This window comes from Talpa europaea (assembly GCF_964194135.1).
Source record: "Talpa europaea genome assembly, chromosome: 15".
NCBI classification, from domain to species: Eukaryota; Metazoa; Chordata; class Mammalia; order Eulipotyphla; family Talpidae; genus Talpa; species Talpa europaea.
This window is the reverse complement of record NC_140083.1, coordinates 40,004,578-40,019,544: the sequence shown is the minus strand read 5'-3', so window position 1 is coordinate 40,019,544 and position 14,967 is coordinate 40,004,578. Positions and strand designations below refer to the sequence as shown.

At 40.9% G+C, this 14,967-nt stretch overlaps 1 protein-coding gene across 16 annotated transcripts in view; it reads right to left on the bottom strand.

The window, feature by feature from the left end:
• The window catches only part of CAPRIN2 (caprin family member 2), a gene marked incomplete at its 3' end in the record, with an annotated part of 42,784 nt that overhangs the window by 18,158 nt on the left and 9,659 nt on the right, over window positions 1-14,967 (bottom strand). For all 16 annotated transcript variants that reach the window (XM_084255902.1, XM_084255901.1, XM_084255903.1 and 13 more), the window contains exons 3-8: window positions 13,801-13,887; window positions 7,454-7,692; window positions 5,688-5,770; window positions 3,624-3,791; window positions 2,555-2,598; window positions 1,041-1,697 (exon numbers count right to left, since the gene is read on the bottom strand). In XM_084255902.1, coding sequence (XP_084112028.1) covers window positions 1,041-1,697; window positions 2,555-2,598; window positions 3,624-3,791; window positions 5,688-5,770; window positions 7,454-7,692; window positions 13,801-13,887 — 1,278 coding nt within the window. The remainder of the gene's footprint in view (window positions 1-1,040; window positions 1,698-2,554; window positions 2,599-3,623; window positions 3,792-5,687; window positions 5,771-7,453; window positions 7,693-13,800; window positions 13,888-14,967) is intronic.

Genomic DNA, 14,967 nt, shown 5'->3' with positions numbered 1-14,967 from the left:
ATGCATAGATAAATAAACCTTTTTTAAAAACAAATAAAGGCAAGTAACTTGAATTTAATAAAGTTTAATAAAGGATCCATTAACTAGCATTGTATTCAAGAATCATTCATTATAACTCTTATCTTCCTGAAATAAGTTTTTTATCGTTAACAGGCTTTCTATTTGGACTAGTCTCATACCTTAAAACCTAATTACAAAATACATAAAGCCCATTTCCAAAAAACCTTATTTTACAAGGGAAAAAGAAAACTAATTCCAGACCTCCCTGGTGGCACAAGGGGTTAAGCACGGTACTATGAAGCTATCCGAAGCCCCTGCAGCATCAATTCAATCCCCAGCTCGTCAAGAAGCTACCCACATGTCGCAGCAGACCTCTCCTGACTCGCCCACTGTTCCCCTCAGCAATGTTATTTCAGTCAGTCTGCCTATTCTGTTCCCCACTTTGTCTCTGGGAAATCCTCTCACCCTCCGCACCTCTGGCCTGCACCACTGTTCTTGTATGCATAAATAAATAAATCTTTAAAAAAAAAAAAAAAAGAAAAACTAATTCAGATCCTACCCCAACTACTAGAATATGCGCCAACACCATATTCCTTCTCCAGAGAAGACAGTAAATCTGAGTGACTACAAAGAAGTGAGAGAAACAGGAAATGGAAAAACAGAAGTCAGCCAGGAAAAGCAGCCTGTGTGCCAAATGGAAGCTGACAAATGAAATCTACCATGTCCCCCCACACTAGCCACGTTTCCCAACTGTTCATATTATGGTCTTGTCTGAACTAGCCACAACGCTGAAGTCTTACGTCATTAAAATTTTGTATTGAAACAGTATTTTCTCAGTGTAGAAATTTCACCTCAGGTTGGTTCAAAAATAGACTAATTCAGGTTCTTCTAATTTCCCAATTTTCTAGAAAAGATAACAAATCTTTGCATCAAAGAGTTAAGTCAAACACTTATACTTAACATGAGTTTGCTAATTTTTAAAGAGCACTAAAAAGTTATCAATACCTATGACAGAAGCAGACTGACACAGAGCAACTCACATCTTTGGGATCTGCACTCAATTTCCTGGGCAGGAGCTGGTCACAGGGGAGGAGGCTTGCGGAAGCCACCCCCCAGGACTTTGGCGAAATCCGCGACGGTGTTAAAGCGTATTGCTGACTCTCCACCCTGCTTTCCCAGGGTGCCAGGCTCTCTGGCTTTCTGGAATCCCGATGTTCACACAGGGGTGGGGTCCAGGATGTGGCCGCTTCCTGCTCACCCCGCACAGGGGTCCAAAGCTTTGTGGTTTGCTTCTGTGGGTCCAGTTCTTTCTGCAGCTGCACCGGCCAACTCTTCCCTGGCTCCTGCTTCTGTTCCTCCTGAACCTGTTCCTCAGGTCCTGGGGTCCCTGGCTCCCACTGGCCAGATGTGGGTTTGGAGACATCCTCAGTTTTCTCCAGTTCCTGCAGAGTGGACGAGAGTTTTGGAATCTCTTGTTTCCTCTGTTTTAAGGCAACTGCAGGCTTCAGTATCTCCTGGGGCTCAGGGGAAGATTCCCATGACTGGAAGGATTCCTGTTTCTTCTCGGGACAATCTGGTTGGGTCAGCACATCCCAGCATTTGGGGAGGTTTGGTTTTCTAACATAATCTGCATCCCAGGATTGCTCATCTTGTTTGCCTGAATAATCTACTTCTGTCATGTAGCGTCTGTTAAGAAACTAGACCAGAAAAAAAAAGGTGCTTGAATCACAAAATGTGTCCAAGACCCTGAGGGCAACACTGACCTGCCTCCCCGGGTCTGAGTGCTAGCATGAAACTTCAGCTTCATCTACTCGAAAAGACTGCCCTGATCTCCTTCCCTTTCCTTTCCTTCCATTAATACAGACACAACCTTGATAACTGAAAAGGAGCAGCCTGAACCTAACTCACCTCAGAAGACTGACATCAAGGGGCTGATCTGCCTGGCTCAGGCTCTTCCACCAAGATTATACCGCCTCTGCCAGCCCAGAAATATACAGGCACCCAACTCCCTGGCAATAAGGCTGAGGGAAGCGCGATTCCACTGCTGCTCAAGTTGCCTCAAATAACTTTAAACCTTATGGTTCCTGAACTGTCAGCCTTTTCTTTCTTTTCATTACAGTAGCAAATACACCATGCTTTTTGCCTCTTCCACTTCTTTCCAGTTTCCACGTCACTTAACAAAGATGATAAATACCCTCTTCCTATTACCAACATGAGTGAATCATGGAGAGAGTGAAATCTTACTGAATTCTAGCACAAAGGCCAAAAACAACAATGATAACCTCCAACACTTAAGTGTGCAGCAGGACAAGTCCTAAGTAATTCAGAATTTAAGTTAGCTCCTTTCATCCCCATGCAGTAGGCACTGATAGTCCTGTTTTAAGTATGCAGATAACAGACACAGCTGTGCTGTATATCCTACCCAAAGTCCTTAAGTGGGGGACTGCAAAGTCAGGGTTCAAGTATAGGCAGAGTGGCAGAGCATTGGCTCTTAACACAACACACTATACAAGTCTCACAAACCACAGTGAGCAAACTGTGCTCAGGACCTTACCTCTTGTGATTGTATCTCTGGCTGTGCATGTTCCATAAGAGATTCTGGGAAAATACAAGGAGTATTAAATATTGATAAGTGAGAGGTTTCAAACTGCTTATAACTGTGATCTATTTTGACAGCCTATCACAAAAGAGAAACAGCAAAAGGACTATAAACTAAGTGTATCCATGGCAGGAATAATTACTTATTGGTCAAAAGCACAAGGTCTGAGGCTAGGTGAAGCTGACACTAAGTTCATTTTTAAAGACAAGTTACAGTTGAAAACTGATTTTTGATTAAGAATATGAGTATCTCTTCTCCAGTTTCTAGTGGGAACTGCAGCTGCAGTCCCATGTAAAAATTAGTGATCTCACCCTGAAATTCAGCTTCACTCTGGCCAGCTGAAGATGAAAGCAGAGGAGGGGCTGCTCAAGACACTGAAGCACTGGGCTCAGTACCAAGAACTCAAAGGAGTAAATATAAGCAATGACTTGAATTTGTCAGTGGCCACCAGCACCCTGCCCAACTACCTTCACAGAAGCGATATTTCTTAAATGCGGCCTCAATGAACAAATGCAAAAGTGCTACTTCCTCTAAGGATTTCTTCCTCCCAAAAAAGTGGAGTTTTGAAAAGTGTTATTCCTTCACTGATCTTGGAAATTTTTTTTCTGAATAATTACGTGAACCTTAGTTATCTGCACTCCTGTTATACCACAGTTTTGGATTCTACTTACATTTTAAACAGCATTTTATATGTAGTTATCCTACCAATAATTTTAACCAGAAGTTTATCAAAGGAATCATGCTACCAAAAGTTTAATAAGAACATTCTTTCAAATTCCACAAATGCTTCATTTTAACCAGTGTACTCCCTTGTAACAGCATAACCGAGTGTTTCTTGTAAGGTCCAATCCCAGTAACAAAGCTTAGAAATGTTTCCTAAACCTGGTCTCAGCTTGCAGCAAGTGAAAACTGCCATGCACGTGCAACCTAACGAAATAAAATAAGGTGATCATTCCACCATGACTTGACTCGTTAAGTGTTAAAAATGCAACCACAACAAAGAACTATAGGGAACACTACCAACCTGAATCCGTCACAGACTCAGTCTTCAATAATTGGTTTTTCTTGTCTGATTTTATTAGCATTTCTTCCTCCAATGGTATTTCTTTTTCCTTACCATATTTTGGAACTGGAATGCTTTCAAAATAGCCTGAGTTCAGCAATTTAGACAGCAGATCTTTCATGTGTTTGTCTAAGAAAGAGCGATCAAGACTCAGTTATCACATAACCCAAAGTACACAAAAAAATTTGAACAAAAATCCTAACATCATTTTATCCTACTCATCCTTCGTCATCACAACATTCTGTACTACTAGAACTTATCTTACAAGGTATTGGCTAGTAACATGAAAAGTAAAGATGGTCCACAGTTAGGTCATGCTAAATCAATAAAAATTTGGAGGATCAGAATCCCAAATATCAGCAAGTTAAGTTTTTCTGGGCCTTCAATAAAAACTGGCTGAAAACCAAAGATTCTAAGCAAAGCCTCTAATATATTAACAAAATAATCTATCTTTTCCCTGAGTTAGCAGAAAAGTCATTTCTTCTATCTGCCCACCCAGACAGAACAACTAGTAATTACTCCCTCCTCCTTCCCCAAGGTTTTAGAAAACTAAAAGTTCCACAAGCATAACCACTGGAAAAACCCAATCTTAGACAATCTCAAAAGGATTATTAAACTATAAGATTCCAAGATCAAGATATTACTCCTGAGTTATGTTGTACATCACTCCTAGCACATCACTGAAGCCTATTTCATTTTTAATAGCCACTAAAACCATAATTCCCAAATTTAAGCAGTTTCTATATTTGATTTAGATTGCATTCCTTTTATAGGTGTACTATGACATTCTTTTTTAAATCAATTTTGAGGAATAATTTAAGAAATTCACCCATTTTTATGTGTACAGTTTTAACAGAGGTTTAGTCTGATTACCTCCACTAGAACCACGATATAAATATGTGCATCAGCCCACCAAGTTCTACCATCCCCTTTTGTAATGTCATTCCCCCGCCTCCCTGGAAACCGTATCTTCTCTGGAATTTCATGAATATGGAATCATATACGCACTCAATTTATGCCTGGTATGTTTAACTTAGTATAATTAGTTTGTGATTCATCCATGTTTTTGCATATATCCATAGTTCATTTTTTTTACCGCTGAGCAGATTACATTCTATGGCTATGCTACATGTGGGTTGCCAATTACAGGCTGATGTATTCCTGGGCTCTGTAAATAAACCTGCCACGAACACTCATATACAGGGACTTACATGAACATATGCTTTCAATGGTCTTGGGTACTACAAGTGTGACTGCTTTGTTGTATAGTAAGTATATACTTAATTTTATAAGAAATTGTTAAACTACATTCCAAGTATTTCTATCATTTTGCAACTAGCCAAGAAATAAATTTCTATAATTTAAACTTGAGAGCACTTAGAAATTTTGAAATAGCTAGACAGATTTTTTTTTTTAAAGGAAGCAATCACTAGTAACAAAAATGTCTTCCAGGTTCTAGTGCACTATCTTTCCTCTAAGCTTGTTCAGGCATTTGGACTTCCTGTCCAGGCATTTGCTGTACTTCATTTTGCTGTACTTCATCGTTTAGCCAAAGTCTACTTAGGAAGCCAAAGAGACTCTCTCTAGATCATTTCCAGATCGAGAGACAATGAGGCTTCAATACACCATGTAGTCAAAACTATTCGTATTTTCTTAGGCAGGTCTAGTAGGTAAGCCTTAATATTAACCACACCTGATTTTAGGATCCTTTATTAGAAAGGCACTATTATGTGGAAGGGAGAACAGAATCCCCATGTAGCCAAGTTAGTGTTGAAGTCAGCTCTAGCCATTCACTCTTATTCCCAAATCACAGTAGCTTGTCAATTCTCTCCTAAGTTGCATTTTAGTGAGAACTATTACACAAGCACAGCTTTTGGCAGAACTAAACAAAGAGATCATCCTCTTGATAATGTCAGATGTGTAAGTTCATATGGACTGACCTAGTTTCGGCTCTCATCCTCATATTAAACTTCTAGCTATACAGTTTAGTATTTGCTGTTTAAGCCCAAAGTAAAGAAGACTCACATGTTGTTCCTACCACTGCTTTCTCACTACCTTCCAAAAGGTCCCAAAAGTAAAGGGATGACTGTTCCATCTGGTCTTCAACACTGAAAAGGAAAAGCAGCAGCTTTAGAAGAACATACATATGGAGCAGCACAACATACACAACAGAACCCGTTACCAGTCAAAACACTCACTGTTTGCCTTTGCACTCTTTGGAACTTAAAAACTGAAAATTCATAAAAGATGAAAAAAAAGTCCATTTACGGATTTAAAAGGTAAGTATTATTCCTTAGAACTAAAAGTTTACCAGATCAGTCATTAAAGCATACACCAAAGGGCCTCCCCTAGTGGCGCAGCAGTTGAGCACTGGGCTGCGAGGCTGCCCGCAGCCTCTGCAGCGCCGGTTTGTTCTCCAGCCGCCGGCGAGGGTCCCACAAAAAAATAAATAAATAAATATAAATATATAAAGCATACACCAAAGAGTTTAAAGTTACAAATGCACTATCCTTCATTATCAAGTATATGTCCTAGATGAAAATACAGCAGAATGGAAATATTAAAGAGATGCATTTGACTTTAAAGAGAGAAACTGATTTTTCAAGTTGTTTCACTAAAATTTCACATATTAAAGTAAACTACATTCCCTGCACCCACTAAAGTGAAGGAGAAGGAAGCCAAACAGGCAATGATAGTGGAGTAGATTTTCAGAATGGGAATTAAAAACACATACAGACACACACACACAGAGATGGCTATATCTTGGTAATAGCTTTATTAGGTCTCTTCTTAATACAGGGATTTTTGTTTTGTTTTGTTTTTTAAAGATTTATTTATGTATGCAAGAGCTGGGGTACAGGCCAGAAATGCAGGGGTGGGGGGTGGTGGTAAGAGGATTCGCCAGAGACAGAGCAGGGAATAGAACAGGCAGACTGACTGAAATACACTGCTGAGGGGAACAGCAGGTGAGACAGGAGAGGTCTGCCTCGCCAGGTGAGTTTCTCCCTGGCTGGCCGGGGATTGAACTGGTGCTGCAGAGGCTGCAGATTGCTTCATAGTGCAGTGCTTAACCCCTTAAGCCACCAGGGAGGCCCCTGTTTTGTTTTGTTTTTAATGAGGTAACATGGAACTGAAAGAGGTTCCAAGATTACATGTTCTCACCACACCCACACCAAATGTCCAGAGGGCTGATTTCTAGGTACAACTGACATTTGACTACGTTAGCATGGCTAACAGACATGAAATTGGAACAACCTCTTCCAAACAAAGCAAAAACAGTGATCTGCTCATTAGCTGATTTACTCTATCAAAGTAAAAACAGCGAATGGATGAGTGCAGTTTAAAATACTGGTCAGTCCCCATCTGGTTATGCAATTTATATTACCAGATTTACTTCTCAGTATCATTTACAGCATAAAAAGAGCATCAGATAATGATGATACCAAGAAATTAATGACTCTTGTGTAATACAACAGTCTGAAATAATTACAAAAAAAGTAAGAGTATACACCATTCGTGTTGTGGTTAATATTTGTATAGGGCTAAAACTTGATCAAACGTTATTCTTAAAATTATAATTTAGCAGCAGGTTAATGAGGTCACTGAAATTCACTTTCCTTCTAGATAGCTGATCAACTCTGTCAGTCTGGGCTGGCTACTTTCCAAGTTGAATGATATTAATATTTTCTTAATGAGTTACTAAACACACACAAACATGCACATGTACACTCACAGATGTGAGATTGAAGAGTTATGTGCTCTAGTTCAGGAGAACATTTTCATTTCCTTACCTCAAATTTTCATTTCTCTCAGGGCAGGTCAGTTTTGAAAACTGAATGAGGTAGTCAAGTTCTCTTAAAGGCAGGTACATGGCACCATTCAAGCCCCCTTGGAAGTCTCTCTGTACATGTTCGCGTGCCAGGTTCTGTAACACATACTGAACTTGCAGTATTGTGCGGAGGTTTTTCTTCTCGGCCTCAAGCTTCAGTATGTGCTCCCTTCTCTGGGCCTTCTTCTGCGCTTTAAGTAGCTGTTAAAACAAATACTGATGAACAGATGCAATCAAACTTTACCAGTCCAAGTTAACTCATACTCCACAAAGTCAACTCCAATGAGCTGAAGTTAGGCGACAAATCTCTCTTGTAGTATTGAGTGAAACTGACTTCACCCAACCCCCACAAGTTCTTGCAGAAGTCCCTGAGAATCAGGGAACTAGAAGCTGATGGGTCTGAGTGCCCAGTTCCTAATGTATCTAGTACTTCCAGTATCACCATAAGATAAGCAAAGTATCTATCACTGATGCAACTGACCCCATGGTTGTCGTTTTCCCTATTCGTGTGTATCAAACCATTTTAGGTCAAACATTTAAGAAAAAGTATCAGTTTAGTTTTGGTGGACCTTTTAAAATCTCATGTCCCAGGGGAAGAGTATTTAAACTGAAATGGTTAGTTTTCGACCAAAGACTGGCTAAAGCACAAGGAACTGAAAACCAAACACATGTCTTAGAAACGTAATGCCAGGGGGCCTCCCTGGTGGCGCAAGGGGTTAAGACGTAACCTATGAAGCTGTCTGCAACCTCTGCAGCACAAATTCAATCCCCTGCCAGGGAGCAACCCACATGGCGAAGCAGACCTCTCCTGACTTGCCCATTGCTCCCCTCAGCAGTGTACTTTGGCCAATCTGCCTGTTCCCCACTCTGTATCTGGTGAATCTTCTCACCCCCACCCCTGTACCTCTGGCCTGTACCCCAGCTCTTATATGCATAGATAAATAAATCTCTAAAAACAAAAGAAAGAAATGTAATGCCGGAGGGCTTCCCTGGTGGCCTAGGGGTTAAGTCTTTGCACTATCACCGCAACAGCCCACCACTAAGGTCTAAGTTTGATCCCTGGCCAGGGAGCTGACCCATACAGGGAGCAGCAGACCTCTCCTGTCTCACCCGCTGCTCCCCTCAGCAGTTTATTTCTGTAAATCTGCATGTTCTGCTCCCAACCCTGTCTCTGGTGAGTCCGCAGGTCTCCTCACCTCTGGCCTGTACCCCAGCTCCTCTACACAAAAATAAATTTTTTTAAAGATTTTTTAAATTTATTTATGCATACAAGAACTGGGGTACAGGCCAGAGGTGTGGGGGGTGAGAGGACTCACCAGAGACAGAGTAGGGAACAGAACAGAACAGGCAGACTGGCTGAAACACACTGCTGAGAGGCCTCCCCTGGTGGCACAGCAGTTGAACGCTGGACTGCAAAGCTGCCCGCAGCCTCTGCAGCACCGGTTCGATCCCCGGCCACTGGTGAGGGTCCCACATGGCACGGCAGACCTCTCCTATCTCGCCCACTGGTCCCCTCAGCATAATATTTCGTCAGTCTACCTATTCTGTTCCCCGCTCTGGCTCTGGTGAATTCTCTCACCCTCCCACACTTCTGACTGTACCCAGTGCTTGTATAAATAAATAAATAAATCTTAAAAAAAAAATGAAATACACTGCTGAGGGGAGCAGCAGGCAAGACAGGAGAGGGTCTGCTGTGCCATGTGGGTAGCTCCCGGCCATCGTGCTGCAGTGGCAAAAGCTGCATAGGTTATGTCTTAACCCTTGCGTCACCAGGGAGGCCCCACAAAAATAAATCTTAAAAAAAAAATAAATAAGGTGCACAAGGGACTATGGTGACAGCACATGGGTGAATTGGTGATGGAAATTTCATGGGGACTACACCTGAGAAAAGATAGCAAACACTGAAAAAAAAAGATGAAAAATGAACAATGACGTAAAATATATATAAATAAAAATATAATGCAAAAAAAACAGACAGATACAGCAAACATTTTTAAATAAATGTTTTCCTAATAGTTTGTCAGTCTGGATAGAGCTGCATCTTCCAGCACCTGGTTGACAAAATACATGCAGAAAATTAGTGGAACCATGTTTCCCCTGCAATAAATGTGTGTGTAAATTTAAACAACCATGAATGAGTCCACTCAAAACTCAGACTGGGACCTTCCTGGTGGTGCAGGAGTTAAAGTCTCAGTGCTATCAAGCTATCACCTGCGACGCCAGCCGCTGCAGCATGAGTTCAATCCCCAGCCAGGGAGCTGACCCACATGGAGCAGCAGACCTCTCCTGTCTCACCCACTGCTCCCCTCAGCAGTGGATTTCAGTAGATTCGCCTGTTCTCTCCCCATTCTGTCTCAGGTGAATCCTCTCACCACTCCCACACTTCTGGCCTACGCCCCAGTTCTTATATTCATAAATAATCTTTAAAGAAAAATAGTTTAAAAAAAAACCAAAAATCAGACTGATAATACCTTTAAGTCTGGCCACAGAAGTGCCTTCCCATTAATAAAATACCAATACTAAAAGTACCATTTACTTGCACTGAAAAACCTAAAAGGTCTTTTCTCTCCATAGTTGTTTTTCTGGTTGTAATGTTTCCATCATATTGGATATTTTCCAAGGTATGAAGATTAAGGTAAAAAAAAAATCTAAAAGATTTTCCTGTACAAGGATTATTGATATACAATATCAATATTTAAAACTCTAATATAGATGCTCATAATTCCTAATATATTAAGACTGAGGGTGTGGGGAACTCAGGAAAAAAAAGATCATTCTGGTATTAATTCCTTTCTAAAGGGTATTAAAGCAACTTAAAAAATCTGACTTGTGCTACTACCAGGCACAAGAGACAATATGAAGGAAGATAATATTTAGAGAATGAGAAATAATCCCAGCAAGGGTTGTATGGAAAGGATATTTTCTTCAGGACAGCAACATGCAGAAAAGCTTTTATCCAGACTTCATTGTGGACTTGTACCAATAACCACTTAACCAAACAAAAGGATTCTACTCCTGCTAAAAGGAGAAAAGAAGACAGAAGTGGCAGCTCTAGCTCTCCCACATAGTGGAGTTCTCCTGGGCAGTTTCAGGATGGTGTGGGGAAGGAATCTTCAGGACTCTATCACAGTGACCCCAGATGTCTCCTCAGCTACCTCCAAAGGTTGGATTAGATGTTTTTTTTTTTCTCTTGAGCAGAAGAACTGGGGTGTAGGCCAGAGGTGCAGGGAGTGAGAGGATTCACCAGAGACAGAGTGGGGAGCAGAACAGGGAGATCCACTGAAATACACTGCAAAGGGGAGCAGCGAGAAAGACCAGAGAGGTCTACTGCGCCATGTGGGTCAGCTCCTGACCAGGGATGGAACTCAGGCCACAGTGGAGATCACACTGAGACTTAATCTCTAGGCCCCCAAGGAGGGCCAGATTAGATGTTCTTATGCACTCATGCCAGTCTGAACTCCCCCTATCACAGTACCTTGTTACATTAAACGGTTATGTTTTCATTTATCTGCACTCCGCGCCCCTTAATTTTAACTCCACGATGGCAGAGGCTGCCTTTGTTGCTCAGTGTATCCTAGGGCCTATTATAGACCCTGACATGGTAGGACATCATATGGTTGTTGAGTCATCAAGTAAGAAAGCATGTTATCTTCTAGATCATCACCCGCTATCTTGAAAACTGACTGACAACAGTCTATTTCTCTTTGTTGGAATGGAAGACAAGATCAGGCTACCTTTTCTTCTCCCAGCTGAGGACTGGTTTTAGCAAGATAGAGAATATTACTTGAAGCAAAGCAATATCCACCAACAATATCAGGCAACACAATCAGTTTCTGAACCATGACACAGAATGTTAAGTCCCCACCCATGAACTGAGCTAATATCACAAGATGACAGAGATGCTGCTAGGCTGGACAGAAAAGCTTCCAATTACTGTTTGAAAGGAACAAACTTCAAAACTGGTTATCAGAGCAGAGGTCTGACAGAAGAAAGACTAGTAACAGAAGAGCCCAGCATTACCAAGTTGGATGGTACTGACAAGCACACTGGGGTTGTGATTCATTAAGGGTCACTTCCTAAGTACTTTCTGAAGTAAAGATAAAGCTACAGTACAAATAAGCAAAATAATCTCACACATGTCAACAAAACTTGGAGGGCGTGAGCTACCTCTAGAGTAAAGCAGAGGAAGACAGATTCACATAAAGACAGACAGATGCCATAGCCATGGTGCAAAAAACAGTTTTTAGGGGTGAAAAGTATAGAAAGCCCTCACTTAATGTCCTCTATAGTTGCCTGGAAACTTCAACTTCAAGCAAAGTGAAGCATGAAACCAGGTTCCCAGAAAACATCATTGTATTCAATGTCAGTCAACTAATTATTCAATTACCTCATTCAAGGACCTGCCGCAGTTAGGGCCATATCTAAATTACTACTGTGGCAGCATGGCTTTGAAGGACTCTTACTGTTCTGAGCCTCAGTGTCCTTCACTGTAAATGGGGCCATTGATATCTACTCCTTAGACTGCTATAAAAATCTAGTGGACTTGCACAGGTGCCTAGCACATGAAAGGTGTCTTTAAAAAGATTAAGCCAAAAAAGAAAAGAACACCATATATTGAAAAAGTAAATACTTGAATGGAAAATTAAGGCTTGATAGGATAACTTTGAGCAGAAAGAGGTCATAGGAAATTTTAGCATAATAGAGGTATATTAGCAATCAACCAACCCACAGAAAAGATACGAAGATCTTTTCATCATACAATGAAAAAACTACACCAACTTAACATATGGGGAACGAGGATCAAGTATAAGAAAATACCTGAATTACAAGTATTGTATCTAGGGCCTCCCTGGTAGCACAAGGGGTTAAGCACCACACCATGAAGCAATTCGCAGCCTCTGCAGCACGATTTCGATCTCCGGACGGCCAGGGAGCAATCCACATGGCACAGCAGACCTCTCCTGTCTTGCCTATTGCTCCCCTCAGTAGTGTTTTTCAGTCAGTCTGCCTGTTCTGTTCCCCACTCTGTCTTTGGTGAATCCTTTCATCCCCCGTATCTCTGGTCTGTACCCTGGCTCTTGTATGCATAAATAAATAAATCTTTAAAAAAAAATTTAAAAGCATTGTATCTAAAAAAGTCTAGAAATATTTAACCTGGAATTAACAGAACGTACTAAAATTCATGAGTGAACATGAATTAAAATATGTTTTTTAACACAACTTTAAAAGAACTAGTACCTTAGTCTTAGCAAATACTTAGCAGAAGTATCCAGAAAATAGCTGATGGTGGCTGTATCCTGGGCTATTTGAGATGTACACGCTGCCTTCCTATAGTTTTTGAAGTCAGACACCCCCAGGAGGGCAGCTTGGGCTTAAGGGGAAGAATGTCTTCAGCCAAGACATAATGTTCAAGGTTGTGGGGTTTGTTTTTTATTTCATTTTTTTGTTTTTGACACCAGAGGAACAGAAAAGAGAATTTTAGTTCACCACACAAGAATATCCAAAAAGTAGCAGGCACTCTTACCAGGTATGCTCCCTACCCCAGAAACTGATCTACAAAAAATGCCCTCAAATGTTAGAATATGATGCTTAAAAGGCCTCTAAGGCTAAGACCCTGAAACTATGAAATATATTTCACTAATGAATGCTTGAAACTTCATACTAATGATTAAATCTGTCAGAGATAAAAGTTTTGAGTCACCACACAGAAAACCTAGCAAGCAGTAAGACCGAACTTAAGTCTAACACGAATCATAATTTTCCTAAAAACTATCAGGCTCTCAAGAAGAGTCTATCAATTCTGTTTCCTAGTATGTCAAAAAATGTTACATTTACAAGCCTGTTTTCTTTCTTTCTTTCTTTTTAAATTTCATTTATTTATTTATTTATTTTTTGTGGGACCCTCACCGGTGGCCAGGGAATGAACTGGCGCTTCAGAGGCTGCAGGCAGCCTCGCAGCCCAAAGCTCAACCGCTGCGCCACCAGGGGAGGCCCTACAAGCCTGTTTTCTAAAACAGCTGTAAAAATATATCTGTGAAAGTTTTCACTGCCCTTTGCAATTGTGCCTATTTTCCACAGTGAAATGACATTAGTTAACACCTTATTCACAATGATTATATTCAGATACTATTTGGGTTCTTTTGAGACTCCAGAAATCTGAAAGTAAGAGTTCTTTAACAGTTATACATAACCCCCCCAATAAAACATCAGCAGAAATTAGGTGGATGGGAACCAAATATCACATTACATATGGACATTTTCTTCAGGGTCAGTGGTTAAAATGGTTTAAGGAAAAGAAAACATACTCACATCTTGGCTCAGTCCAGAAAAGGTTTTCTGAAGCTCCTTGGCAAATTCCAAGTTATGAAGCACTTCTTCATATTTCTCTACTGCTTCCTACCAAATAGGATAGGAAAACATAATTTCTGTGAACTTCAAAATAAGTGCTGTTATTAAAAACAGCACAGGAGAATCCCAAACTTTATGAAGCACTCATTTACTATAAATACTCTAATAAGACACAGCAGAATACAGACTCCTCAAAGGGACGTGAAACTGGAAAAAATGCCCTCCCTCCCAAATCTACTCCCGAAAGGTATTCTCTTCAACTCAAGAGAAGCAGCATCAAACAGGAACTGGCTCAACATTCCATTATCAAATGAGGATCCATTTCGCCTTCCTTCCTTCCTTCTTTAGATAAGGGAGGAACACCATGACCTGAGTCTTACTGAATTCTGCCTTCACAGGAAATCTCACTCTGATTCCTTCCTTAACAGCCTGAGCTTCTCCCTCTCTTGATGCTTAAACCTTCATTTGAAAGTTCAAGTCTCCCCCAACCTGAATAAGAACAATTTAAAGTTTCTATCTAGCAACCACCCCCTTCCAATCTTAGACAAATTTCAAAAGTGTCTACAGTTTCCATGTCCTCCTCTTCTCCTCCTAGCCTGGGTTCCTTTCCACCATCCCCCAGAACTGTTCAAGCCAAAGTAGCAACATTAGTCCTATCCTCTCAACCCTGGACCTTGCATAGCTCTCACTTTGGTCAACTTTTAGAAGACTTCACCAGGCAACAACAATCTCATTTTAATAACACTAAGTTTCCATTTTCCTTGTTTCTACAGCTGCTTGTTTTACCAATAACTTTTCCATTAACTTCCCTTCACTCAGTTTTCAGCACTTTTTTTAAAAAGATTTATTTTATTATGCATACAAGAACTGGGGTACATAGGGGGTAAGAGGATTCACCAGAGACAGACTGAGTAACAGAACAGGTGGAATGACTGAAATACACTGCTGAGGGGAGCAACGGGTGAGTCAGGAGAGGTCTGCTGCGCCAGGTGGGTCAGCTCCCTGGCCGGGGATCAAACTAGCGCTGGAATGGCTGCAGATAGCTTCATAGGTTGTGTCTTAATCCCTTGTACCACCAGGGAGGCCCCCAGCACTTTTTTTTTTTTTTTAATCAAATCCGCACTTTAC